Source organism: Mesocricetus auratus, unplaced genomic scaffold (genome assembly GCF_017639785.1).
Source record: "Mesocricetus auratus isolate SY011 unplaced genomic scaffold, BCM_Maur_2.0 Super-Scaffold_100003, whole genome shotgun sequence".
In the NCBI taxonomy this organism is placed as follows: Eukaryota; Metazoa; Chordata; class Mammalia; order Rodentia; family Cricetidae; genus Mesocricetus; species Mesocricetus auratus.
In genome coordinates, this window is record NW_024429188.1 from 34,422,386 (window position 1) to 34,447,882 (window position 25,497).

The 25,497-nt window shown below is 37.7% G+C and overlaps 1 protein-coding gene across 10 annotated transcripts in view; it reads left to right on the forward strand.

The window, feature by feature from the left end:
- Window positions 1-20,381, forward strand: part of Tab3 (TGF-beta activated kinase 1 (MAP3K7) binding protein 3) — a 53,734-nt gene extending 33,353 nt beyond the window's left edge. For 9 of the 10 annotated variants that reach the window (XM_040744187.1, XM_040744188.1, XM_040744186.1 and 6 more), the window contains 6 exons: window positions 660-2,115; window positions 3,118-3,278; window positions 7,452-7,545; window positions 10,071-10,154; window positions 13,454-13,555; window positions 16,280-20,381. In XM_040744187.1, the coding sequence (XP_040600121.1) occupies window positions 660-2,115; window positions 3,118-3,278; window positions 7,452-7,545; window positions 10,071-10,154; window positions 13,454-13,555; window positions 16,280-16,428 (2,046 nt within the window). In that variant the 3' untranslated portion in view covers window positions 16,429-20,381. Of the gene's footprint in view, window positions 1-293; window positions 434-659; window positions 2,116-3,117; window positions 3,279-7,451; window positions 7,546-10,070; window positions 10,155-13,453; window positions 13,556-16,279 lie in introns of all 10 variants that reach the window. The other variant, XM_013120536.3, reaches the window with a different exon arrangement.
- Window positions 20,382-25,497: the final 5,116 nt, after the last annotated feature.

The following is a 25,497-nucleotide window of genomic DNA, read 5'->3' on the forward strand; positions in this document are numbered from 1 at the left end:
TTGTATAGTGAATTTCATTAAGACAATCTGGATATAGTTAAATTCTCATTAATTCTGACAAAATCATGAAGGCATGGGTGAAACAGGAATTTTGCTTGTTGTTCCTTTTACTTATTTTGCTTAAAACTTTCCAAGTGATACAGGTTAAAGGTACTTGGGGATAAATTTGGATAAAAGAAAAGTAAAGGCTGTGGCGTTTTTATTGTTTAAAATCTTCAGGAATATTATTTTTTTCCTTTTGTGGTTCTGGTGTTCTTTGAAAACTAAAGGATGGTTATTTTCATTTTTATCAGGTTAAACATTAATGATGGATGTTACAGCAATTGTGATGAACCCAAGAGTAGCACATTTTAAGTTGTTGAGCTGCAACAAGTTTAAAATGAGTCCTGCATTTGGAATGAGAAAACTTGGGGTTGAGTCACAATGTTCATTAGTAGGTGCCTTATGTTTCTGTAGTAGTAGTGGTAGTACTAGTAATGTGGGCTAAATGCTTATAATTTGAATTGTTTAAAATTCCTTGTGGAGGCCAGATGACTGTAACAGTTTTTATAATTAAAGCACTCCTCTTGACTTATTGTATGACAGTACTTGTGGGACGGACTTCCACTCTTAAGCTTTGCTAATTTTGCCAATGTCGTTTGTACCATTTTCTCCCATAGAATAACAACAATCTAGAAGCCTGTTGCCGAGCCCTTTCCCAGGAGAGCAGCAAATACTTGTATATGGAATACCATAGTCCAGAAGACAATAGGATGAATAGAAATCGCCTTTTGCATATTAACTTGGGTATCCATTCTCCTAGTAGCTACCATCCAGGAGATGGAGCCCACCTTAATGGTGGTCGAACACTGGTACATAGCTCAAGTGATGGACATATTGATCCTCAGCATACAGCAGGCAAACAGCTGATATGTTTAGTTCAGGAACCACACTCAGCTCCAGCTGTTGTGGCTGCTACTCCCAACTATAATCCATTTTTTATGAATGAACAGAACAGAAGTGCAGCTACTCCTCCTTCACAGCCACCACAGCAGCCATCTTCCATGCAAACAGGAATGAATCCATCTGCTATGCAAGGACCTTCCCCACCGCCACCTCCGTCCTACATGCACATACCTCGGTATAGTACAAATCCAATTACTGTTACAGTGTCCCAAAACCTCCCTTCTGGACAGACTGTACCAAGAGCTTTACAGATTCTTCCACAAATTCCAAGCAATCTCTACGGATCTCCTGGTTCTATTTATATTAGACAGACATCTCAGAGTTCATCAGGAAGACAGACTCCTCAGAATGCTCCATGGCAGTCCTCAACACAAGGCCCAGTGCCTCATTACAGCCAGCGTCCTTTACCTGTGTATCCACATCAGCAGAACTATCAGCCCTCTCAGTATTCTCCCAAGCAACAGCAGATTCCTCAGTCAGCTTACCATTCACCACCCCCTTCTCAATGCCCTTCACCCTTTAGCTCTCCACAACATCAAGTACAGCCTTCCCAGCTGGGCCACCCGAGCTCTCATGTGTTTATGCCACCTAGTCCTTCAACTACTCCACCCCACCTATATCAACAAGGACCTCCTACTTATCAGAAACAGGGGAGTCATTCGGTAGCCTATCTCCCTTACGCAGCATCTAGCTTACCCAAAGGTTCCATGAAGAAGATAGAGATTACAGTTGAACCTTCTCAAAGACCTGGGACAGCAATAACTAGGAGTCCTTCACCCATTAGTAATCAACCATCTCCAAGGAACCAGCACTCTCTGTATACAGCCACCACGCCACCTTCAAGTTCTCCTTCAAGAGGGATATCTAGTCAACCAAAACCTCCATTTAGTGTTAACCCTGTGTATATTACATATACACAGCCAACTGGACCTTCATGTGCTCCATCACCATCTCCTCGAGTGATACCAAACCCAACTACAGTTTTTAAAATTACTGTAGGCCGAGCAACGACTGAAAACCTTTTAAATTTAGTGGACCAAGAAGAACGCTCTGCAGCACCAGAACCTATTCAGCCCATATCAGTGATACCAGGCTCCGGGGGAGAAAAAGGAAACCACAAGTATCAGCGGAGTTCCAGTTCCGGATCAGATGACTATGCATATACACAAGGTAAACTTTCAAATGATGAAATTTAATGTCTAGTCAGTATGTGGTAATCGATTGAAAATAAAAGACTATTGGCTATTTACTTTCAATTAAATACTTAGGGTATATTAAATGTTTAGTAGTAGTATTACCTAGAGGAAGATTACTGTTTCAGAGACATCTATTGGCTGATTTAAAATATGAAACTGCAAAGGGTCATTGTAACCTTGTAACGTAATAAGACTTTATTGGGGGATATTATTCATTGGGAAAATATAGAGAAATACAAGGAATATTGTGAGAAAGATACAGCATGGACTATGACTTGTCAAATCAAAGAATTTGAGCCTTCTAAACAGGATTGGAGGGGCATAATGATAATTATAAGTGATATTGTTAGAAGTGGAATTAATGAAGAAAATTTGTATTGTCTGAGAAATTGAAATTTAAAAAGTCTTTCAGATTGTATCAAAATATATGAGAATTTAGCATTCTTTCAATATTTGAGAAGGGGATTCACTATAATTGTAATTCAGAATGCCTGATGTTAAGCCTTGTATTTCTGTGTGCATGTGTGCGTGTGTGCGTGCATGTATGTGTGTATGCACAAATGTGGGCCTGCTGTGGAGGTCAGAAGACATTCTTAGCAGTCAGTTCTCTTCTGCCACCTTGTAGAATCCAGATTCATCTGGAGATGAAACTCAGGCCTGCGTGAAAGTGTGTTTACCTGCTTAGCCATTTCACTGGTCCTTAAGCATTTTAACACACAATTATAGAATAAGCGGCTCTCAGGAAAATAAAATATGACAGAACAAGAGGCATGAACAGATGATACCAGATTTTGATGGTAGCTTAGAGCCAAATTAAAACAGAAGTCGATATAATACAGTCTTACTAAGATCTTAAGAGTAAATGCTGATGCCCAGGTCAGATGAGTCTTCTGTCCATTAACAGTGTATTTAGAAATTCTCCTGTTACTTGTTTGGTGTTATTTTCTGCAATGACTTTATCTGTAATGCTATATAGCCTTGCTGTTACATCAGCGAGCAAGGATGGAGAGGTTAGCAAAGCAATTGAAACTTGAAAATGAGGAGCTAGAGCGGTTGAAGGCTGAAGTCAACAGTATGGAGCATGACCTGATGCAGAGACGACTCAGAAGGGTCAGTTGTACCACTGCAATCCCCACGGTAAGTGATCTGTTAAAATAGGTAGTGATATGAAGAGAGGGACATTCTCTGTCCAAGCTTTTTGTTTTTCTTTAAAGTTCTATTCCTGACAGAATTTAAAGAAAAGAAATAAAAAAGAACAACAACAATGTGAGTGAATGCAAGAGATTTGCCCCCAACAGTTCTTTTCAGAATAATCAAATGCCTTTTCACACTTGCACTTGGTTGCAATTATCTTCAAAGACTGACAGTTACAATTATAGAATTTATTGCAAGAGTATATGATAACAAAAGGCTTCACAAATTACTCTTTCAAACATAGGTGATATATTTATCTCAGTGTTTCAAGTGAGTTTAAGCAAGTTAAATACTAATTTTGAAATTTTGAAAAAGTATGGGTGGTAAATTATTTTAAGGCTTGGTAATTTCATTGTGTGTAACTGTAGAAACTGAGATGTTCACTGTGGACCATGATCTTAAGGAAATTGGTAAAGAGCTTTTAATATCTTTAGCTTACTGCTTAATGTATTTGAGTTCCAATGATATCACATAACTTTGAAAACTATGACATATATCTCCTTTGTCGTGTTACCTATTTTGTGATTCAATTGATTTTTTTTACCATTCAGTGTTCATGTATTCTGTATATGTTTATGAATATGGTTCTGTGTTAGGTGCTTAGTAATTAATCTTTGAGTGAAACGAAGTAGACTTCAGTGGTAATTGCTGCATTTGCTCATAAGGAAGGCAATTGCACATTAACTGCTTTATGAATATAATCAAGTGTACATCTCTACTTTCTTACATCATCCTGGAATGATCTTCCAAAGCTTCATGTGTGTGAATCCTTTCTGTCTTCAAGGGTATTCATTTTCTTCCCATCTCTGAACCTGGGGTAATCTGTCCCTTGAACATACATGTGAGGCTTCTTGTCCTCAAGATGGCTGCAGCTGTTGTCTTGAAGAGTTTTCTCAGCATTATATAGACAGAGTGGAAAGGGGAAGCTATTCTTGAAGGGAAAAGAATATAAAGTACTTAAGGTTTGAAGTCAAGACAGTCTCACTTTCAAGACACAGTAAGTCAGGTTTCCTTGCTTAGGCCTGAAATTCCTAATGGGTTTACAGAAGTTAATGTGTATGAAGGTAAAGTGGAGTGGAGGCCTTGAACACTGGGTCGAGGTGCTTGAACTTTGTTCTGCTGTTAAGAGGGAGCCAGTAGAAGCCTTTTGAGGAAGATTCTTGAGAAAGAGGCATACTCAATAACCTAATGACTTCTACTATTAACTACATTCCTCAGTTTAGGCAGGGTTGAAGGGAGAGCTGTACGTAAAGCACTAGAGAATTACAAAGCTAACTGAGTGATGTTAACATAAATTAAGTATCTCTCTGATTTCGTTTATTCGAAATCTTAATTGACTCATTTGGCAAGAGAGGCTATCAAAGGGTAGTTGGGCAACTTGTAATCATTTAGGCATGGGTAGTTATTTTTTTGTCACAGCTTTGCTTTGAAACACCTAGTACAGTATAGCTCCAGTTCAATAAAACCTGTTTTTAATTGGAAGCAAAAAAACTGTTAAAACTGTTAGGCATCACATTAAATTACTTCTTCAAATAAAAACACCCACATTTTATTTTGGATTTTTTTAAATTGATGGGTCATTTTTAGGAGGGGAAAATTGGTAGACCCCTCTGCCTGGGCTGTAGTTTATGGTTTATAATTTAAAACTTAAAAATTAGATAGGCAAAATAGTTGAATAAATCAAATGTAGCATTCAATACATTGTATTTCAACAGCACACATTGTAACTTTCATGCTTCCAAAGTATTTCCTACCAAGTTGTGCATTAAAACTAGGACAGAAATGCTTGATTGATGAGGCCCCACTATGCATTTCTGACCACGTATATGCATAGTTGCAGAAATTTTGAGTAGCAGTGAAGTAATGTTTTCCAATGTTAGCAAGTGTACTGATGATATCCTTTTTCTTTAGCTTGCTGTTTATCACATTTTAATAGATAGTTCATAATATGCCGTCTCTCAAAGATATGCATGTGAGAAAGAAATGTTAGCTGTTTGTGAATAATATTAATAGAGGAGGCAGAGTTTTAAATTTTACCTTGAGAGATAAATAAGATTTTTAATATGGAGAGAGCAGCCCGTTGTCCCCTCCCCCGAGTCATTTATCCAGATTGATCCTATTCTAATTGAATTTTGAGGCTACTCCACTGTTACATAATTAGGACCAAGGAATGCAAACCAACCAGCGTTCTTCAGTATTTGTGTCTCTGAGACGAGTTTTTAAAGTTCCAAACCAGTTGACTTAAGAGAGTCTACTACCTTTTCAAAAAAAGCATAGAATTTTTTTATTTGGAAATGTCAGCTACAGATATTCTCTTGACCTACATATTAAGTCTAAATTATAAGTTATGGTGAATCTAAATCTTACATGGAAACAGTGTACTTTGCATAAATGACACTTCTCAGAAACAGCTACTCATCTCCCCCGATTTAATCAGAAGCTATTAGAAGAACAGTTAAACCCTAAGTTGAATGAATTCAACTTGTTCTTCTGTCTTAGAATTGGTGAGAATGGTTTTGGCTAAAAGCGAATCTTGGCTATCACGTGTTATTAATATTTCTGTGCTTAGTTTACAGCATCACTATTCAGGGCCACTATGGCTAAAACTCCTTTCTTTCTATTGCAAAACATAGGAAGGATAATCCCAAAGGCACTGAATTCACAAACTAGGGGTTCACTTACGTGTTCTTAGGATGAAATCATGCATGTTAATGCTCAAGTGTATGTTTCACATTATTTTATTATTGCTTCGCATAAACATTTTACACATTAATATCACACACTTTGCCTGTTGGAATGAAGAAAGAAGAGCAATTCATACTGTTTCCAGGTGATTTTTGTTGTTGAATCCCTAGCATTCTGAGGGATGAGAGCTTTTTTAAAGACAGAATGCAGTTTGATATTTATTCTTCAAAATATTTGAGACTAAATGGCAGTCCTAAGGTCAAGAGTTAAGTGGGCATAAAGCATGTAAAATTAGCAGTCATCAAAATGTTCTTATATAAAAGTAGGTCATGTACAAACAGTATCCAGAAATTGCTCTGCAGCCTGTTTACATCACTGCATTGAACTGTTGGTCCCTGCTAGTAGCCTCTGCTGCAATCTCCCAACAGCACACAACATCCTTTCTGCCTTTTTAGTGCACTGTTAACCTGGTAGTCTTTGGCAAAATGCACATTTTTAACAATAAATTTATTTCTCTCTGTCTGTCTCTGTCTCTCTCCCTCTCCCTCTTTCTCTGTCTCTAGGTTAGTAGATAATTTAGCATTCTACTTTATGCAATTGAAATTACCCTAGTAATTGAGCTAATACCCGGGCTGTGTTGAAAAATCTTCAGTATCCATACCACTGGAATCCAAGCACAGAAATTGTAAAGAAATTAAGAATGGTATGGGAATAGAAGGCAAAAAGTTGATGTTTCAGTCACTGAAAGACCCTACGGGGTAGAATGGGCTAGACAGGCTAAAGTAGAAGAGAAGTCCACTAGTACCGGTGATGTCTCTGTGCTAAAAAGTTTTTATGTTGATCTAGAAGAAAAAGAAGTATTTCTGCATATATATACACACACATGTATATATGTATAATGTGTGTGTGGTTTGTATAATCCTGGCTCTACCAGTTACTGGCTTTATGCTTTTGGGAAACTTAACCTCTCTCCACTGTTTTATCATTAGTAATTCCATGTAATGTAACACTACCTACCTCAAAGCTCCTTTTAGCAGAAAGAATGGGAGAATTATGGTAAACCAAGTACCTAAAGCTAAGTAAGCACTGATTTTTATCAAGTTAGACAAGACTAAAATCATGAACATTGCTAATTTAAAAGGTTGTTTGTTGCACTTTCCCTTAATACAAAGCATAAAGTATTTGCTGTTCTCTATTATGACAGTGATTGTAGCTTGTATGATAGAACATAGTTCAGTTTGTACCTGGCCACTATGCCCAGTTTTTGTTACTATGTGGTCATGTTTATGTCCTCAGTATACATTTTACTTAAATTCATACATAGACATGATCTAATACCCAATCAGATTAATTAACGTGAAACACAGTTCTTAAATGTTGGGCTTGATAATGACTTTCCCACAATTGCTATTTTGGGTGCTTTCTTACTAGCCTGAGGAAATGACAAGATTGAGAAGCATGAACAGACAACTCCAGATAAATGTTGACTGTACACTGAAAGAAGTTGACCTCCTTCAATCTAGAGGTATAGACTTGATTATTTGGTAAACCATAAGTCATAGTATGGTATTTAAAACTGCTTAAATGGCAATAATTTTGGTTTCATAGATTTAGGGACAGGTTTTATCCACTATAATAATGACTTTAAGGAGATCCCCACACGCCATGGATCAGGGTCAAAAAATAATGTTACTTTAGCAGCTTCATCATTTATTCTCATTGTTTTATAATGTTATGTTGCATTTATCCTTTCAGTCACTTAACATGAGCATTTCATAAATTGATGGCTATTATTTCTAAGATACAATTTACATTATGTGATAGTCTTCCAAAATACTGTGACAATAAAAAGGACCCAGAGTAGAATATCTGATTTCTTGGTTTTATGAGCAGTTGTGTTACAGTAGAAGCTCTCTTACTTTTCAATTAGTCAGCTCATCAGATTAGAGAAGGGCTGTCTTTCCCATATACTGCCATACTGCCTTTCCCATTGATTACATGTACTGCTTATTCTAGTTAGCTATGCTCCTCCAGTTAAAATCAGTGTTTCATAACTAACAGGAATTCATGAGAATGCTTCTCTTTTATAATTTGTCTTTGGCTTTTATATAGAGTCAAACATGCAATTATAGGAACCATGAATTAGATTTGAGTGGAAAAGGGAGGAATTTTAAGGAAGTGTCCTTAGTGTGCTGCATTCTGAAGAAACCAAAACACAAAATTATAAATCAAGGTTCAGCCAATTAGGCCCCAACTGCCTGTTTTTATAAACAAAAATTTTAGTGTAGCAGACATGCCCGTTGGTTTAGCTAGTGTCTGTGACTTCTTTTGTGTTTCAAGGACAGAGTTGAATACTTGTAACAGATTGTATTGCAAGTCTACAAAATCTAAGATGCTATCTGGTTTTTGACAAAAAGTTTGTGGACACTTGGCTTTAGGTTATCATGAACGTGGTTTATGTAAGACAATATGAAGTAGTCCTTGTTCCGCATTAATATACTCCTGTATTGGTGCGGTGATAGAATATTTGCATAGCATATACAATCCCTGGGGATTTTAATCCTCAGCACTTCCATAAGAACATTAAAAGAAAACCCTGCTATATTCATGTTATATTAAAGGTGATGTGTAGTTTTTCTTAATAACCCTTTGTTTGAATCAGTCTTCTCCCCAATGTTAATGTTATGGCAGCTAAGAGAGCTTCTACAGTACTTTAAGAGTAGTGTATAATACAGAGTCAAAAAATTGAACTAAAGATATAGAGCAATCTGAACATGAAAGTTGAGCTATCCAGCCAGGCTTTCATTTTTCAAAGCCTCATTAGTCTATGTAGTCTACTAACTTTAAGCAGTAAAAGAATGACTAGGCACAATATGCAGACTATACCAGCAATTGCTATTACGTGATTACATCAGCTTCTTAGTTTAACTGATGTGCTCTTTGGAGCAAAACAAATCAATACCATTTCATTAGGATGCTTATAGTAAGCTGTGTGAACTGCATGTTAGAACATCATCTGTAACTTAAGCGATTGAAGAAATGTATGTGCAGCAGTTAATGTATCAAAGCAGCATTATGGCTTTTATGAGCTATAGGAATTTCTGAAAATTCTCTTTAAAATAGCCTATTCAACTGGGTGAAACTTTGGTTAGTAGGACATATTAAGGTTTTTTTTTTTTTAAGGAAGAAGCTGTGGTTTGGGTATGTATTGACCAAATGGGGTCTTTCCCTTACTTGAGTTTTAGAAACGTCTCAGGGGTCCAAATATGGTATACTTTATTCTAAATTGTTTTTGGCAGTGGGGAGGTGCATTTTTAAGTAGATGCAAATAAATCATTGCATGACTTGGTTGCTTAATATTTGATTTGTAGTAAGGAAAATTTTCACTGGGAAAAAAAATCAACACTTCAAAACAGGGAGACTCCATATAGGACAACTCCTCTGTATCCAAACTCAGGTGGATTTGGGTACAGGAGTGAAGGTGAGAACCAGAACTGACACCTAATGCAGTCTGACCTTGAAGGAGGCACTGTAGGGTATGTCACTGATATGAAGCCAGTGAGTGAACATATCCAGAGAAAATTTGGTGTCAACAATTTTGAGGGCTTGTTTATTCTAAAATTTGCACATTATCATCATTAATAAGCCCAGAGTTATGTAGCATATGCATTTGGCTTCTTCCTTAGATGGCTTTATGATAAATTATGAAAATCTTCTTTATGTTGTGTTTTTATTAGACAAACACGTCCACCATTCTTTGTTGTTTTCTTCTTGCTTTACCCTCTTCAAATGTCCCATGTACTGAATTCTGCTGAAGGGTACTCGCCTTATAAAAAGATTCCTTTAGGTGATACATTGTAGACACACTGGCTTACTGGCTGCTTGGTATTTTCTCACAACCATAGAGAAAAGAGGAGAGGATAGTGTAATGACATTTGAAACACTGGAAAACATTTTCTCTTCCCACATATTTCATTGATAAATTTTTTAAAAGATCAAATAACAAAGAACAATACTTAAATACCTGTGGTTTTCTTCTTTTCTTTATAGGAAACTTTGATCCAAAAGCCATGAATAATTTTTATGACAACATAGAACCTGGCCCAGTTGTTCCACCGAAGCCATCTAAAAAAGGTGAGGAGGGTCATAGCATGAACACTGTGGGTCATAGCATGAACACTGTGGGTCATAGCATGAACACTGTGGAAGTTAAATAAGTTTCTGAAGACATTTCTATGAAAACTATTCATTACAATGTGTTTCTCATAAAAATGTTATCCATAGTAATGTTGCAATAATGAAATAGTTCCCAAACATTATTTTTTTTTACAAAACAGAAAAACTAATGTTAGAATTGTTGTAAGACATGATGGTGATTTCTTTATCATAAGAGAAAAAATACTCCTGGAAGACAATTCTTCTAGAACAGTGAGGATCTTGAAAATTTTTCAGTAGACTTTGTACATAATAATTCTTTTTGCACCGTTGGTCAGTTAGCACAGTTGGTTAGAGCACGGTGTTGACATAAGAATTCTGCGTGATAAACAGAAGGTAAGCCTAACTGGTAGGACATGAGTATTTTCTCGTCAAGATCAAAATAAGCCCTAAATTGTTTTCAATATCTTGCAGTAGGTGACTTAATGTAGCTTGATCACTGATTTTTCTACCCTATTCTTACAGGCCATATTGTTTTTTGTGTGTGTATGGTTTTTTGTTTGTTTGTTTGGTTTTTTTTGGTTTTTGAGACAGGGTTTCTCTATTGTTTTGGAGGTTGTCCAGGAACTCGGTCTGTAGACCAGGCTGGCCTTGAACTCACAGGGATCCGCCTGCCTCTGCCTCCCGAGTTCTGGGATTAAAGGCGTGTGCCACCAACGCCCGGCTCAGGCCGTATTGGTTTATAAGTCTCAATACATAACTAATATTTAAAATTCATATTTTAATCCTTTTACATTGAGCAGTTCAAGACAGTTTGATTATGAAGACATATTGAATAGTAGAGAGTACATAAATTCTAGTTCATTTATGAACTACAGCTTTACGACCACTGTGGATGTTTTATCTGATCTACATTTGAAATAGTATAGTGATTTCTAAAAATGGATCAAAATGAATATTAGTGGATGACAGCCAAATACTGAATTTGTCACTGTGGCAACATATGTAGTTTCAAGTTGAAAGCATTTGGGTTATAGATCATTGATCACTTTAGCCTTTTAGGTTCATAAAATATGCATCTTTAAACTTGATTTTACCTCAGTACCCTCTAAAGCGTTATCTCTTTCATAGATAGCCTAGCAAATGAATTACAGTTAAGTGATTAAGTGGCTGTCATAGAAGAAATGACCAATTCCAAGCAGTCCAACACATTTAAAACCTTGAAATTTCTTCAATAGCATCAACTCCAAGAAGCTAGATCCAAAGTCATACCTTTCCCTGTGCAAGGACAATGAACTATTTATTGTCTTGGTGCTAGGGATGAGGTCAGGGCTTTAGATAAACTAAGAACCACCTGCCTCTGCCTCCTGAGTACTGGGGTTAAAGGCATGTGCCACTACCACCTGGCAGATTTCATCTTTTGAAATGAAGAAAGCGGAGCCTGATTCCAAAACCTTACTCTTAGAGACGTTATATGCCCATTTCTACAAAAGAAAATATTGCAAATGCACATAAGGGGCCCTGCTCCATGGCTCATTTAGTGCAAATGAAACCTCCCAACCCTGTTTGGATAATTTTATTATTGTAATGGGTCTAATTTTAAGCAATTTCTTAAATATTTATCAAATCCACAATTGGTACATTGATTATATAGATATATACATATGTGATCCTACAAAGATATATTTCTATCCCAAGGAATTTTTACTCTACATGTAAAATCCTCTGTCCTTATGAATGAGTTTCTACTTTAAAAAGTTGATCTATGGTTGGTGAGAGTATAAATCATATTATTTGCCAAGTGATTTTAACCTTTTGATTACAGACTTATGAAAAACTTTCCAGTTTTTGAAATGAAATCAGTTATTTTCTGTTAAGCACTTTTTCCCTTTTTAAAATGGCCTTATTGTATACTATATGCTAGCTTTTAGGCTTACAGATGTGCACCATCAGACCCAGCATAATTTTCCTAAAAGTACTTCTAAAATTAGTACAGATTGACTTGTAGTACGATTTGATTTAAAAAAAGCACTAAAGTGCTAATAATCAGATATAGCTGGATATCTAAGTAGAGTATAAGGTTATCTGAGTAATGAGGGTGCTAGGGAAAAAGGGCCAACAGGAACCTTTTGGGAATGGCATCTGCAGTTAAGTGACATAACTCTTCAATTAACTCAGTGAATCTCCCTATACCCGCATTGCAAGAACAATGAATGACCTGGGTGTCATAGGACCTGAGCAGTGACCTAGCTGACTTCATTCAGATGTAATCTGTGTACCACAGAGAGATGATCCATTAAAATAGTGACCTGCATATTTTCCAAGATGTTTGTGTGAGTTGATGAGATGAAGGCAAGTGATAATTGTAAACGAACTTTCCAAATGTGAGACAGCGCTCACCTTTTTCTTTGCAGCCTAAGGGAACATTTACGCTTCTCTTACTCTGCTAATAAATAGAGTTTGGGCTTTTAGAGCATAGCCACCATTCTTAGAATTGTGGAGCAGTACTTTCCAAAGGTGGATTGTACTGAGGGATTACATATGCCATCAGAAGTGATTAGAAAATGCAAAGTCTTTTTTGCTCTTAAAGGCAAATAATATGTAGTATGCTAGTTGTCATTTTTAATGCAAATGTTGCTTACATATAGGAGCAGTATTCTAGCATGAAATTGAAATCCCTGAAATGAGTTGGGAGCCCATGTTTGTTACTACATGGTACTATTTTTGAGTTGCTTCCATTTTTCAAGGTGAAGTATTTTCTATGCATTCCAGTCTTTGTCTCCTAAACACTGAGATTATAAGAATGTACTACTACCATCGAATTTGTCATCTTCGTCTTCTCCTTCTTATTCCTCTTCCTCCTCTGCCTCCTTCCTCCTTCTTCCTCCCCTTTTTTTGGGGGGGCTTTATAGACAGGTTCCCACATAACCCAGGCATACAGCCTTTTATGCATAGTTTATGTTCAGGCAGTACTTTTTTTTTAACTGAGTGGCTTAATCAAAGGATTGCTAAAGTACATTTAGTTGCTGTTACTGAGTTTTTACTCTAAATACATTTTTCCATCATGACTTATTACATGGGGCAAATGTTCTGCACATCTGGTAAAGAAGCATAACATTGAGCACTAACCCTCAGACACAAATGAAAGGTAATGTGAAGTGATGAAGGCACATTCCCTCAGCGCAGTGGGTAGACAGCAATCCTTGTGAACTCCCTCCCTCCCTCTTGCAAAAGAATGATTTCATCCCCTCTCAGTACCTTTGCTTTTTCTTACGCAGACTCCTCGGACCCCTGCACCATTGAGAGAAAAGCCCGAAGAATTAGTGTGACTTCCAAAGTACAGGCAGATGTCCATGAATCCCATGGAGCAGCTACAGATGGTTTGTACCTGTGTCTGTGGAATATGTTAACCTATAACAGTTATCATAACTAGAACATGCCTTTAGATTTACCTTCAAAAATTATAGTCCAAATGCATAATGTTAAATGTTATAGTAGATCCCTGGTGCTTGCTAAGAATGGTTTTAAAAGATACTTTTTTCTTAATTTATGCATGTTTTATATGTACATCTCAATTTGGACTGGCCACAGTCCACATGTTCAGTAGCCACATATGGACATCTTATTGGACAGGCCGGCTCTCTAGTAATCATATATAGAAAGCAAGGCAAAATAATTTTCAAATGACTTGAAAGTTCTGGATTTGATAAGATTTTCACACAAATGTCTGATGCTTTGTCAGCTTTATATACTGCCATCCTATTGAAAACAGTTCTCTAAAAATATTAATATGTGTTTGTATTGGAATACTTACATATTCTACATGGTATATGCTAAATCACCCTTACTTTGCAAATGAAAAGGTAGCATTGCAAGAAGAAACAAGATGCATGAAAATACCTTATATATTTTTTTCCTTTACCATTAGGATATGTTAAGAAAAGTAACTTTTTCATTTACCATATAAACACTTCATATTTACTTTTTCCATTTTTTTTCAAGACAGGGTTTCTCAGTGTAACATCTCTGCTTGTTCTAGAGCTAGGTTTGTAGACCAGGCTGGCCTCTAACTCACAGAGATCCTTCTGCCTCTGCCTTCTGAGTACTGGGATTAAATATGTGTGCCACCACTACCACCTGGCTTCTTTTACTATTTTTAATTGCATACTTTTAAGCATTTTGTCTTCTGTATTATAAATACTATACAAGCAATATTGGTTAAAGTATTTGTGATGCTTTTTATTATAGATTATTATATAACTCACAACCTATCCAGTTCTTTTTCAGTTTTTAGTGTATGTTGTACAAAATAATTTTATATACATCCTTTGATTTTATGCTCCCTGTTGTCCTCTTTAGTTTAATTATGCTCCCTGTTGTCCTTTTTAGTTCTTACTTGTACATAAATATTTTTAATATTTCCTATAAGGTAGTCTACAAACTGCTTTTAAATATGCCATAAAGATGATTATACATGTAAATCAAATTAAACATTCTAGAATACTTCTCTTTTAAATGAGTTGTATAGTTTTATAGAACCAAAAATAATATTTTTGCTCAGTTACCTCATAGTGATTCATGATCTCAAATTAAGTCAGCATGATACTAAACAGGTAAGATAGACTGGGGCCTTTTAGTTGTTTACATAGTTTGGAGAACTATTTTCAAAGACTGGCAAGATGGCTCAGCTGTCAAAGGGTAGGCTCACAATCAAAGACTACTTTTGGGAATGACATAAAAAAGAATATTAACAGCTAAGAATTTGATTTGTTAACCTTTTTCACTCTGTGATATTCATGGGATTAAAAAGTCCCCTGTCCTAAGGGTAAAATTGGGAATTTTAGAGCCTGTCTATTATAAAACTTTTATGGCAGTAGTTTATCCCTAGCAAGGCAACTAAAGGTGGCAACAGAAACAGGTCACAGGAACAGGCTGAGCAGATCAGTGGATTTATTCTTACAAAAGGTCACCTTTCTGATGAAGACTTGCAGTCCCCTTATAGAAAATAGTTCAGGCTTTAACCCTGTTTATTTGACCTCAGGGAGTCACACAAGATAGATAATTTAATAAACCGGAAGTTACCTAGTTGTTTTTCAGTGAAAAATAGACTTAGCCCAAAACAACTGCCAAAGCCTCACCAAGTCTCCGTTTCCTGCCTTTCTAAATAGATACTACATATTACCTTAGATTTAATTTCACTGCCTCTTAGTAGGAAGGGTTTCCAACATTCTCTAGGTAGGTTCTCTGAGCCTCGTGACCTTGCCTTCTGTGACCCTCCTTCTCAATAGGGAATTGTCCCACAAGGCAGAGTTGCCAGATGAACTCTAGGAGCATGGTCCTTTTGAGCCTAAGACCAGAGAAAATTAAGGCTTAACAGGAATCAAAGTTTTGTTTTTATCAAATCCCAGAGATCAACCTAATGTTGCTGTCATTTGATATTGCCAGGTATAGACATTTTTCAGAAGGTAATATATGAATAACCTTTGTTGGCCAAGAGGAACAATTCTGAGAACGAAAGAATCATGTACATAGAATGAATTTTAGTTTTATAAATAGCTGTAAAGTCTTGTTCCCTTTTCACTATTCCGGGAACAACGTTGTTAGGAATTGTACCTGCCATTGATGAAACATTAATATAAAACACATGTGTATTCCTGGAAGCAAATGTCTCATGGAATAAGGTATCCATTTTGTCAGCCATTTACTATTCTGTGGGCAGTACTTACAGACAGGAAAGTCACAGAGAAGACAGAGTTCACTGGGTATGCTGTCAAATAGTTATCTTTTTGTTTTCATTCAGCTGGAACACAGCTTAATTCGTGAGCAACAAACTAGGAATGCTGTCTATTGTGGCCTGCTCCCCATCCTTATCTAAAAGCACAAAAATCGGTGTGTTTAGAACAAAGTGGAACATGTTGTGTCCAGCTTTCTATGCTGTTGGGGTTTCCAGTAATATGGTTAGTAATTAGCATACACACTGGATAAGGAAGAAAGTTCTTCCCTTTTGTTTTTGTGGTAGTTTGTCATTTCAGTTTTGGCCAGTTTGGGTGATGCTTGGGAAACAGCTTGATCTAGCTTCATTTCTCTTGAATCCCCTTTCTCAGAACATATAAGTGGCTGCAAACAGAGTCTGCGGACACAACCCCGAGATGAGGATTATGAAGGGGCTCCGTGGAATTGTGACAGCTGTACCTTTCTCAACCACCCTGCACTGAATCGCTGTGAGCAGTGTGAGATGCCTCGGTACACTTGAGTTCGGAGAAATGGCACCAAGTTGAGGTGATACTTGAGCACTCACTGGAAGGAAAGGAGACCTCGGGATTGCGTTCATCTGCCCAGCCTTTTCATTTCTTGATTGCACAGGGGGAGGAGGCGGATTGATACTGTGGCCACTGGGCCTAAAACATAAAAAAAATGGGGAGGTCTTTGTTGTTTTGTTTCCTTTCTTAACTCATTACAGAGTGAGAGGTAGAAGGGGGGGATACTTGAAACTGGGAAAGGATTCACTCCTGAAAGAATGTACAGAGAAGTTAAGGGCTTCTGTGGAATCCCAATTGTTAAAGTTACTGCTGAGTGGCTCTTACTTTCTGAAGGTGAACTTTGAATTATGGTAGGACATGTTACAGTTTTTGAAGACAAACTGTGAATTCCAGAGCAGACTTACTTGGTCACAGCTCTCTGGAAACCAAGGCTCCCTGTGCCTCTTCCTGCTGATTCCTGTGAAGAGATGAACAGGAAAAAGCACCCGGGATATGCTTTATTTTCTTTTTGCAAAATAGTGAGTTTATTTGTAATTGCTGCTTTTTTTCAGGGGTAATTTCAAACACACCTTCATACGCAAACAGGATACTTTAAAATGTGATTTGTAGTAGTCAGGAATTAGGCATATCATGCCCTTTGTGAGGAAGTACAATCAGAGGTAGTAATATCTCTTTTGCTTGAACAATGGTTCATCAAGCTGCATCGACACTGGTAACTAAGACCTACTTATGCCACGTAAATTATTGTATACTTTTCTTAGGTTATTGATTTTAAAAGTAATGAAGTATGGTTTTATATAATGACATTCTCAAAAAACCATGCCTTGCCAGTAGCACAGTGAATGTATGCCAAATGCAAGTCCATTCCAAAATCCATTTGGAAATCCTGAGCTCAGCTGTGGTTCTTAAGAAATACTTGCAGTGTATAGGGTCCCCTACTTCTGGTTTGTGATGAATACATGATGTTTACAGCACAAAAATACTTTGTACCATAGTCTAATTTAGCTGAAAAAATCATGAGCTCTTTATTTGCACATGTGTTAACCAGCCAGTGAGAGGAGAGACAAGTCGAAGTTGGCCAACATCAGAAAGTTACATTATTTGAGTTGTAAGAGAAGACTACTCTCAAAATATGATTGGGCTGGGGATACAGCTCAGTGAACGTGCACTAGCCTAGCATACATAAGGTGCTCTAGGTTTGAAAAGAAAACTACTATCAAAGGGATGCTGTATACAGTTGCTTTGAACATTTTTTTGAGTTGAGCAGACATCACACTGAATTCGGGCAGTTCAGGGAATACTAAAGCACTACTTAGGAGACGGAAAGCAGGTGTGGGTACACAAGAGGATAATAAGTCAGGCCACTTGCCATGATGTATCATGGGAAAATTAATACTACATTAAGCAAGTTCTCTGCCTTAAATTTCCTTTTTGGCTCAGAATTGAATTTTGGAATCTCTCCCCATTTTGGTGAACATAGACAGCAATAAAGCTGGTAGGTTTCTCCATCCTGAAGAATTTTACCTGAGGAAATTCCAGGTCTGCCAGCCCCCTCCTGTGTACACAGTCGTTTTGTACTGTCAATGTACTCTACTCTAATTTAGCATTAATCTCTGGCAGACCTGGAAAAACAAGCTGTGTTCAACAGCATAATGAAACCAAAGGCATAACTCACTGTAGTTCTCTGTCAGAACCATAACTTTACACACTGCATATAGCCTTCATGTGTGGAGAATGAATGCCCCAAAATACATCCATTTGTCTCACAAAGAGCATGACTTTGTAATTACTAGTAAATACCTGCCACACAACTGTGGCAAAACTGTGAAAACAATGATGGTGGCAAAGCAGACAGGCTCAGAACCGTGGACTTGGAAAGGGCCTGTAACTTGGGTCTCTCGTCAATCCCCAGTCTAGCAGTCCTACTGTTCCTTAAGGTGCCCCTGCCGTTGTATGCTTCCTTATCTCCCTTGAAGATGGACAGCTCCACTTGCTGTCACCAAACAAGTTAGGGGGAACATATAGACTACTTGGTATTCTACCTAAAAATGTACAAGTATTCATAGTGAAATGCTGAAATACCAACAGTTAGCGTGGCACTTGTTAGTTGAAAATGAAAGTAGCATGTGTGAAAAGTCTGATGCTGTATTAAAACCATGTAGATGATATAAAAACTATTGCATGAAAACACACCAAGGTCATTAAGCTGATAACATACAGTAGATGCATGGTTTCAGTCCTTTGATGATATATCTAGTCAACCATTGCTTTCACCTGACAGAAAGAAAACGAGACATTTGCTTGGTATGGAAGGTACGTATGAGACATCAGAAGGACTTTAAGGAAATTTTGTACATGTTAAATTTTAGTAAGTTTCAGATGCCCACATAGGCTGTATTCAGTTCTGAAAAATGAACAAAATAACTTTACACTGATTAATTTGACACATTTAACTGTGTTCCATATACTCCTTACCTATGACCAGTTCGAATAAGAATTCATAGAACCTTCCAGGTGTTTTTTCTTCCAGAGTGTTCTCCTGGTCAGATTGGTATGCATACGTGGGTGGTAAGGCATATAGTGGTAAGGGAGAACTTGGGTGATAGCTGGCTGCTGAGGTGTCCACGCCCTTTGGATCAGTGGGTACGCTCTTGTTACATGTAAGAGGCTTGCTTTCATAAAATACTAGTTTAATGTATCTAGTAATACAGACCTGACTCTACATTTTATATTATTTCACTGTTTTTGTAAACTGGGTTTTGAGAAAGCATTCGTGCCATTGTATTAAAAGAATATTGCCCTCTTAAATTTTGGAGTTCTTAAAGTTGAAAGTGAAAATATAGAATAGCCAGAAACCTCTAAGCATTGTAAAAATGTTTTGAACTGATACTGATCTAGTTTGGGAGGAAGTAGAGGCAGGGGGTATTAAAGAAACAAAAGAAATGTGTTGTACAAATATGTAGTTTTAGAGCAGATTAATGATGGTGAAGGAAAGTGTTGCTAATTTGTTTATTTCCCAGGAAATGGGAAGTGTGATACACAGGTTAATTTTTAAGGAGCTGGTCTCAATTTTAGTACTTTCTAATTATAAAAGAAATCGATGTTTCCTTAAATCTTTTCATTGGTTTGTCACTATTATCTGAGGGTTCATATCTGACTCTCTGTGGCAACACAATTTTATATAGTCTTTTCAAAAAGTTAATTGTTTATGTATTTCTGGCAGTCTGAGAGAAAGAATATGAGGCATAGAACTGTCTTTTAGAAATATCGGTGATGTATCCTGGAATGTGAAGATGTGCTTTTAAGATTACAGATTGAATTATTTTAATATTGTACCATTGTTAGACCTTGAATGAATCCATGTTGCAGTGTGTGTCTGTGTTTCTGTGAAGAAAAGGAAATGACAATTGAAATGTTCCTTTAAAAACTCAGAATTGGGCACTGTCTGTGTTGCACCACTACTGTCTTTTTTGAAAGAATTAACAGTGTTTCCCCTTGTGAAAGTTAATTCTGATGTTTCACATTCACCAGACTTTTGTCTGTATCATTTGCATCCCCAGATATTTAATTCAAGTAGAATTTTGCATGGCTTGGGCATTCAGAGATAACAGAAATGAGTCAATTTTAGTTTCTAAAGCCATGAAAAGTTGCTTTAAGACTGAATGGTTCTGAGTTATTTATACCAACCCCCTTCGCCCATGTTTCTTTCCCTACTGTAAAAGAATTGATCAAGTTCTTCATTAAAAGCAGCAAGAAGTTAATTAAACCTTGTACATATCATGTCTCTTAGATTTCTGTGTATGCGCTGAAGGACATTACTTTGAGAGAAAAAAAATTGTACAAAGGCATATTAAAAGGCCATGCATGCACCATACCTCCAAGCAGTCCGTCTTCAGAAAGTCAAAGATTCCTGCAAAATAAATTAATAAACTAAAAACAAGCTCTACATTCTGTATCTTTTCTGTGAACTAGTTCTGACTCTAAACATGTTTCTGCACTGCAGAACTAAGTGGCACCTTCCCCATATTTTAGGGCATCTAGTGACATTAGGCTTGAGATGAATATCGTTAGGTTATGTTAACTGTTGAAAGTTTGGCCAAAGCATGAATAAACAGATTTTATAGAAATTATGGAAAATGTTAAGAAACCCAGGTGCTTCATTTCATTCAACATTATTTATAAAACAAGGAGTAATTTCCTTTTGTCAAAGTGTCATGACTAGTTTTTCAAAGGTAAAAGAATCAGAGGCCCTAATATTTGCCTGGAGTCTACTGAGCCTTTCCACCTTCTGTAGAGAAGTCACCATAAATGGATTATAATCTTTAAATAGGAATTTCTTCATGTTGGGTATATAAAAATTACATAAACAGAACAGTTCTATGATACCCCACTTACTCATTGGTCACAAGCCAAAATTATACATAGGCAGTCTTTCTTCATCTTTGTCATTACCCTTGGATTATTTTAAAAGAATTCTCAGTCTGTCACTTAATTTGTAAATACATTAAGCTAAGCACATTGTGCTCATGGCATCTTAAATACTGAATATAGTGTGTTGAATTCCTCTAATATGCATCAGACTTTTTAAGTAAGCTTTTCTAAATTAAAAAGACAAATGGAACACTTGAAATACATAGCTCTTAAATCTTGTTACATATACAAAGTAGTAATCCATGTATTAATGAGAATGGGTTCATAAGGGTAGTTTAACCATTTAGTTAGTCTATATAACATCTTACAGGTTATGTATAGGTAGAACATGGTATACCATCCCTAAAGAGACTAAGGCCAGATAATTCTCAGTTAAAGACAACTTGGGCTATAATAATGAGATACGCACCCCTAGGGGAGTATATGAGTACTTCCATATCCCAGGTTTATTCTGAAATAGTTATTTCAAATATTTGTTAACTACACTGTTGGTCTTCTGTGGTGCTCATTCTTGTAGGTAACATTTGTGAGGACTATATTACCCATATTGTGGTTTGTCTTTAACTACTGGCCAGGGCCTAGGGATGTATCTCAATAGTAGGATGCACATACCATGTGAGGCCATAGTTTTGATGCCCAACACCACACCATCACCAATAAAGAAAATTAGATTCTGACTGGCTTAATTTCCATATGGAATTTTGTGAGATAGATGGGGGGGATATTTGTGTGTGTGTGTGTGTGTGTGTGTGTGTGTGTGTGTGTGTGTTGGGGGATTCCCATTGTTTCCCAACTGTACTCCCCCCCCCAAAAAAAACTTGACTAGGTTACCTTGTTTGTGTGGCATTGTCCATGTATGTTTTGTGATGAATATTTCAAAGATAGTATATCTAGTAAGCTGGATGGGGAGAATCATACCTGCACTTAACGGGGCTGAAGTAATGTGATCACCATGAGATTAAGATCCTCCCAAACCTTGAACATGCTAAACAGGTGTTCCACTGCTGAGCTACATATCCAACATGTAAGCAAAATTTGTTTTACATGCTTCAGATTCTCAAACTAGTTGTGTCTCTTGTCCTTCTGTTTGAACATTGGTTAGTACACTTGGCAAACATATACGGCAAGAGGTGTGATGAAACCTAACTTTGGGATTTGGAAACAGTGATACTTACTACCTTCTATAAGCGTGTTCTTTTGGCATTTCTTCCTGGTTTCTAGGCAGTTTTCAGGTAATTCTATTCCATTGATAAGAACTGGTGTCTGGACAGGGACAATCAGTGTCTTTTGTTTGTTAGTTTGTTTTGTTTTTTCGAGACGGTTTCTCTTGTGGCTTTGGAGGCTGTCCTGGAACTAGCTCTTGTAGACCATGCTGGTCTCCAACTCACAGAGATCTGCCTGCCTCTGCCTCCCGAGTGCTGGGATTAAAGGCATGCGCCACCACCGCCTGGCTCCAATCAGTGTATTTTGAACATGCCAGGACTGCTACCCTAATGAACTCAAAGCAACTGGGCTTGCCCGCACAAGACCAAGCCATTCAACATTCCAGCACGGAGAGAGTAGGGACCCACAAGTTCCTACCCTTAGCAGAGGAGTTATTGATGGTTCCTAGGGGGAGTGAAAGTCGACTTTCTTTTAAGTATGTAGCCTCTGGTAATTTGACTATCCTCCATGGATGGCACTACACCCATATGTAAATGGACAGTACAAATGGTACTTGCCTGTGTGCGTGCGTGCGTGTGTAGGAAGGGTGGCATGAAGTTGGGAAAGAGGTGGGGAATGGGTGGGAGGATGGAGGAATTAGGGTAAAGAGTGGGGAATGAACATGATGGAAATAGTGAAAAGCAGCTTGACCATCCCCCACCACAAGCGAATTTGAGTATCTGTATAAAATCTAGGAACTGCTAATGTGGGCTTTGTCCTCTTCTCCCTCCTGGTCCCACCTCCTCCCATCTCCATCTCTTCTGTCTCTCCTCTCCCTCCCCACCCACTATTCAGCTAGGGTTGGGTCTGAAGCCAATACAATTTGATGGAGAGACATTTAATTTAAAAAAATGAAATTTAGAAGACTGAGTTTAGAAGATATCGAGTAGGTGAAGGACCTAAGCTTAGGCTTTATAAGCTCCATGACAAATCTTCATTTTACCCTGTATGTGGTTCTTAACCACCTGAATGGATTTCCTTTCCCTTTTTAAAAACTATATATAATTAACAAACACAATTGTGTATTGTTTTCTATATTTTAGCATTTATATGAATGATAGCTCCATGATATGCTTATGCTACTCATTTTTCCCATCAACATTTTAATCAGGAAATTTATCCTCATGGCTATACTTAGATACTCTAGTTTTTTCAAATTGCCATATAGGATTCAATTATATGACTATCAGAATTTATATTCTCTTTTTGCAGTTTTCCAATTAAGAAATAACAGTAGTTTGTAAAACAAAACCAAAAAACCCAAAGCCTGCAATTCTCAAAGAATTAGTGAAAATATTTTATGAAGAGAACTGATGGTTGGATGCCTGAGACTTGTGATCTCAGCACTCAGGAGAGGACCCTACGTTTGGAAACAGCCTTGTCTCCAGAGCGAGATACCCTGCCTCAAAAAACCAAAGTACAGCTGCAAGTGGCTGGGTATGTTGGTGTGGAGGCCTGCGATGGTTAAGGTGTGTCTCTAAGATTCTAACGGTACTTATAGAAAGCTGGACATGGAAGATCATGCTTCTAATGCCATTGCTCTGGAAGCCGAGGCAGAACCAAGATTTCAAAGGCAGCCTATGCACACCAAGAACCTGTCTCTGAAATAATAAAGCCTTCCTAACATAGCCATTTCTAAATGCCATCCCCCAGCTCTATTTTCTTTTAAATCACCAATAGTAGAAAAGTCTGATCATTTGAGTGTGGATGATGTAGGAAATAAATATTTCAGGGAATTGGGAAAGAGGCACAAGCAGCGTATGCACTTTTTGACAATGAATCAGATGGCCACCCATGGCAAAAAGATCATGGGTTCACATTTTCTTCCCCAAATCACTGTTACAACTAATAAAAACATTTTGGGGGGTGGAAATAGGGAAGGGTGCCCTCAGGGGATCAGGAATGGCAGGAGGCAGATGCGGATATACTGAGGACATGGGCTGCCAGTGTCAGGCAAGCCCTGTTCTGCCTGGCCCAGCTCTGAGCAGCAAGCCAATAAAATGACTTGAGAATTGGACAAGTAGATTGCAGCATTTGCTTTCTGGCTCGTTTGTGACCAGCACTGTAAAAAGAAGAGAGGCACTTAGGAAAACTTGTTTCTAATACTTTATATCAAATAGTCTGCAAGCAAAAAAAGTAAAACTATCGCAGAAGGGTAACATCATTTGGATTTTTGTTAGACTTAACAGGATCCAACCAGCATGACACACATGGCATTTGTAATTTTCTTTAATGAAACCATGTCTGGTGCGGACCACACTACTCTCAAACTTTAACTGTGTAGCCAAAGATGACCTTGAGCACTTCATTCTCTTGCTCTAGACTTCCCAGTGCTAAAATTCCTGGTGTTCACCCCATGCCATTTATGCATTGCTGACCGTGGAACCCAGGCCTTGTTTCATTCCAGTCAAGCACTGTTCCACTGAGCTGCATTCGGAGCCCCTGGAAAAACTGTTAAAGTTGGCAAATGGGGCAAAACAAGGAACAAACCTTTCCAAAACTACGGTCTTAATTCCAAACACCTTGAATCAATATTTCTCAAAAAGGAAAAGTCAGGTCAGGAGAGGTAGCACTCAAATAAAAATAAAAGTGATTGTTGATGAACTTGTACAATGCAAGTAGAAAAGAAGTGAACCAATGGAGAGACCAGAGGAAATGGGTAAAGACGAAAAGCTGACATCTAAGAAACAAAATTGGGCCCGACGGTGGTGGCACACCCCTTAATCCCAGCACTTGGGAGGCAGAGGCAGCTGGATCTCTGTGAGCCGTGTCTACAGAGTGTGTTCCAGGACAAACTTGGTCTCAAAAATAAAAAAAGGAATAAGAAAATTGTAGGACAGGAGAGATTGCTCAGTGGGTAAAGCGGGACCATAGTTTGGATGCCCAGCAACTATGTAAAAAGCCTGGTGTGACATCATACAGCTGTAACCCCAGCTCTAAGGGACAGACAGGCAAATGCCAGGGCATTTACTATCCAGACAGTCTAACTGAAATGGTTACCAGGCACTATGAGAAACCCTAAGCCGGAGAGCAATAAGGGAGGCCATCCTGACATCAACCTCTGTCCTCCACATGCATCGATGTGCAATACACACACACACACACACACACACACACACACACACACACACGGGGTAGAGGGACAGAGAGAGAGAGAGATGGGTGTACACATGTGACATAATTTTATTTCCAGGAAATTACTAAGGAGTACCAGCAGGATCAAAGCAACATACAATAGAGAAGCTCAAACATACAGCTCTCTCTCAAATAACAAGGTCTCAGTCAATGAAAAGGCACATATGACAGTAGTTTGATAAAATAATGGAGAGCTGAAAAACTGTCTTATGACGTGATCGGCATTATCATAGCACACTACATTTTTCACATTTGTGGTGATAGTAAGTGTAAACAAATCTGGACTACTATAA